Genomic DNA, 3,314 nt, shown 5'->3' with positions numbered 1-3,314 from the left:
CTATATTCAAGTAGAAAAGGCGTGGGATTTTAGAAAAGTTTGGAAGGATTGGAGAAGGCACTTAAACAAAAGCTAGGTTCAAATGATTTTATGAAAACATTCATATTTAGTTGCTTTAGTCGTTGTTTTTATTTCAAATGCATGTATTCATGTGAATTCATGGGTCCCTATTTTTAGGCATTACTGTCATAGTTCATTAACATATGTGTTGTGCGATATTTCTTCCGTTGCAATGCATTGTCATATTTACTAGTAGATAAACATGTGAGTAGTTGTTTTGATAACTTTTTCTTTTGAGGGAAACAACCTGAGCATTCAGATTGATATATTGATTTTTAAAATATTTTTTGAGAATCCATTTTATTTTATTTTTTTAGGCAACCGAGATGGATGGGATAAAATTGGATTGTTGGACCGGAACGAACGGCCCATTAGCCCGGCACTCTCTCTGTCTCGGCGTGTCCAGTTGCAAGTCAAGTCCAGCTCCACTTCTCCTCGACCACTCCACTAGAGCAGAACCACATCTCATCCATCCCCAACCCCAGCCCCAAACCCCCCAAAGAGGAAGAGAAGATTGTTGCGGCGGCGGATCGGAGGGAGAAGAATCAATGGCTTCCGACGGCGTGGTGGCCCTGTACGGCAACAACAAGGCGGTGGTGGAGCCCTCCGCCAAGCCTGCTGCCGCCACCTTCTCCGTCAAAGTGGGCCTCGCCCAGATGCTGCGCGGCGGCGTCATCATGGACGTCGTCACCGCCGAGCAGGCGCGCCTCGCCGAGGAGGCCGGCGCCTGCGCCGTCATGGCGCTGGAGCGCGTGCCCGCCGACATCCGCGCCCAGGGCGGCGTGGCCCGCATGTCCGACCCGGCCCTCATCCGCGACATCAAGCGCGCCGTCACCATCCCGGTGATGGCCAAGGCCCGCATCGGGCACTTCGTGGAGGCCCAGATCCTGGAGGCCATCGGCGTGGACTACGTGGACGAGAGCGAGGTCCTGACCCTCGCCGACGAGGCCCACCACATCAACAAGCACAACTTCCGCGTCCCCTTCGTGTGCGGCTGCCGCGACCTGGGCGAGGCGCTCCGCCGCATCCGCGAGGGCGCCGCCATGATCCGCACCAAGGGGGAGGCCGGTACCGGCAACGTGGTGGAGGCCGTCCGCCACGTCCGCTCCGTGATGGGCGCCGTCCGCGCCCTGCGCAACATGGACGAGGACGAGGTTTTCAGCTACGCCAAGCAGATCGCCGCCCCGTACGACCTGGTGATGCAGACCAAGCAGCTCGGGCGCCTCCCGGTCGTGCAGTTTGCCGCCGGCGGCGTGGCCACCCCCGCGGACGCCGCCCTGATGATGCAGCTCGGGTGCGACGGGGTCTTCGTCGGCTCCGGCATCTTCAAGAGCGGCGACCCGGCGCGTCGCGCCCGCGCCATCGTGCAGGCTGTGACGCACTACAGCGACCCGGAGATCCTGGCCAACGTCAGCGCCGGGCTCGGGGAGGCCATGGTGGGGATCAACCTGTCCGACCCCGGCGTGGAGCGCTTCGCCGCTCGATCCCAGTAGCTTCATACCTTGTTGCCAAGTTGGTGCCATGGATCGTCGTCGTAATAACTCGAATCTGGCTTGCATCATGTGTCGTTTTGTTCCTCTACTCTAGGTGCATCATGTATTATCCAGCAGTACTATCTTGCGTGTTGGTTGCCAGTTGAGATCAGCTGAGGGATTTTGCTCTTCAAGTGCTATGCTCTCGTTTGATGTTGGTTGCCCGTGTTTGTCCAAAACTGGAGTGCGGAGATTGATTGTTTTGTTGGAGATGGCGAAATTGACTGGTCTTGGTGTTGGTTTCCCTAGCCTGACCAGACAACAAAATCCCTGTTTCCATCTTACACCTATGTACTATCCCACGTCTAGATATATCTGTTTGGGCGGCAAGTAATTTTGCACGGAGGAACTACTTGATTACATACCGTACTAGTAAACGGAGGATTACAGCCTCACCAGATTCCTACCCGCTACTTGTAGCAACGAAGCTCTGCTCGGTAGTACTAGTAAACACTAGTGATTTCCCGTGCTGTTGGGTTGCCGCTGGATGCGCCTACCGCCCCGGGCAAGGCGGTCCCATCAGAAAGCAGGATCACTCGTGGTGCAGGCCCTCTCTTTCTTGGACGATGGCTCATGATTTCTTTCCTGTTTTGCGGGGAAATGGTCCATGCTTTCCATCCATTAGCATGGACAAACCAAATTCGTTAATTGGACGCACCAACCATAAATACTGTGGTTGATCAAAGTTTTGATGATTAGCATAGTGCCGTTGATTTGGCTGTGTGCATATAGAGGCCGGGTGTGGGGAGTAAACTTGTTGTTCGTCAATAAAAACGCACAAAGACATACTCCAACAGTTGATCAGCTGCTCACGATTGTAAGTACCCCTGTAAAGAAAAGAAATATAAGAGTGTTTATATCACTACTTATCTAAACACTCTGATGTTTATTTACAGAGTGAGTAACAACCAAGAGGCTCAGCTGAGCACATTGGTGGATAAGCTGGCAGGACATTTGCCCACCAAGAGCGGCCGTTTGATCTTGGTGCAGTCTGTTGTGTGCAATACCGATTCATGCGATGACGGCTCTTGAGCTGCCGCAGAAGATGATTACGGCGATGAACAAAATTTGTCGAGGGTTCCTTTGGTGCGCCAAAGCGTAGGCCAATGGCAGGCAATGTGTGGTGGCATGGGAGCATGTGTGCTCACCCAAGTGGGCAGGTGGACTCGGCATCCCAAACCTAAGATTGATTAATATAGCGATGCAATCTCGATGGTCGTGGTTACAAAGATCGGACGCGTCGAGACCATGGGCAGAATTCAACATCAATGTCGTGGAGGAATCCATGCAACTGTACCGAGCGGCAGCAAAATCGACTGTACATGACGGGAGGTCGGCCATGTTTTGGGAGGATCAATGGCTACATGGGCTGAGAGTGCAGGAGATAGCGCCCAACTTATAGAACGTGGTGGCCAAGCATGCAAGATCCACGAGCACAGTCCAGCAGGCCCAGGAGGGCACTTGGGCAGCTGGCATCGGCCCAGAACTCTCGACGGATCTGTTACAAGAGTACTTTGAACTATGGACGAGAGTGGACAGCTTCGAGCTACACCCAACACAGGCAGATACTGTTACCTACGCATGGGAGTCCAACGGGTGACATCACAACAATTCGGCATATGACGCGAGGTTCTGGGGACGAGAGGTCATTCCCACGGCAGATTTCACTTGGAGATCCGGTGTGCCCTTGCAGTGTTAGTTCTTCTCATGGCTGGCCCTAAA

General features: G+C 53.5%; 1 protein-coding gene across 1 annotated transcript; it reads left to right on the top strand.

The window, feature by feature from the left end:
- Nucleotides 1-503: 503 nt before the first annotated feature.
- Nucleotides 504-1,726, top strand: LOC123091732 (probable pyridoxal 5'-phosphate synthase subunit PDX1.1). Its single transcript, XM_044513344.1, has one exon. It carries the CDS (start codon nucleotides 609-611, stop codon nucleotides 1,551-1,553), a length of 945 nt encoding a protein of 314 aa, XP_044369279.1. The 5' UTR covers nucleotides 504-608; the 3' UTR covers nucleotides 1,554-1,726.
- The last annotated feature ends 1,588 nt before the right edge of the window (nucleotides 1,727-3,314 follow it).

The sequence above is a fragment of the Triticum aestivum genome, chromosome 4B (genome assembly GCF_018294505.1).
Source record: "Triticum aestivum cultivar Chinese Spring chromosome 4B, IWGSC CS RefSeq v2.1, whole genome shotgun sequence".
In the NCBI taxonomy this organism is placed as follows: Eukaryota; Viridiplantae; Streptophyta; class Magnoliopsida; order Poales; family Poaceae; genus Triticum; species Triticum aestivum.
The sequence above is the reverse complement of the archived record's forward strand: the minus strand, read 5'-3'. Positions and strand labels throughout refer to the sequence as shown.

Excerpts from the sequence above, each read along its gene's own strand:
- LOC123091732 (XM_044513344.1), top strand. The coding sequence starts at position 609 with ATGGCTTCCGACGGCGTGGTGGCCCTGTACGGCAACAACAAGGCGGTG.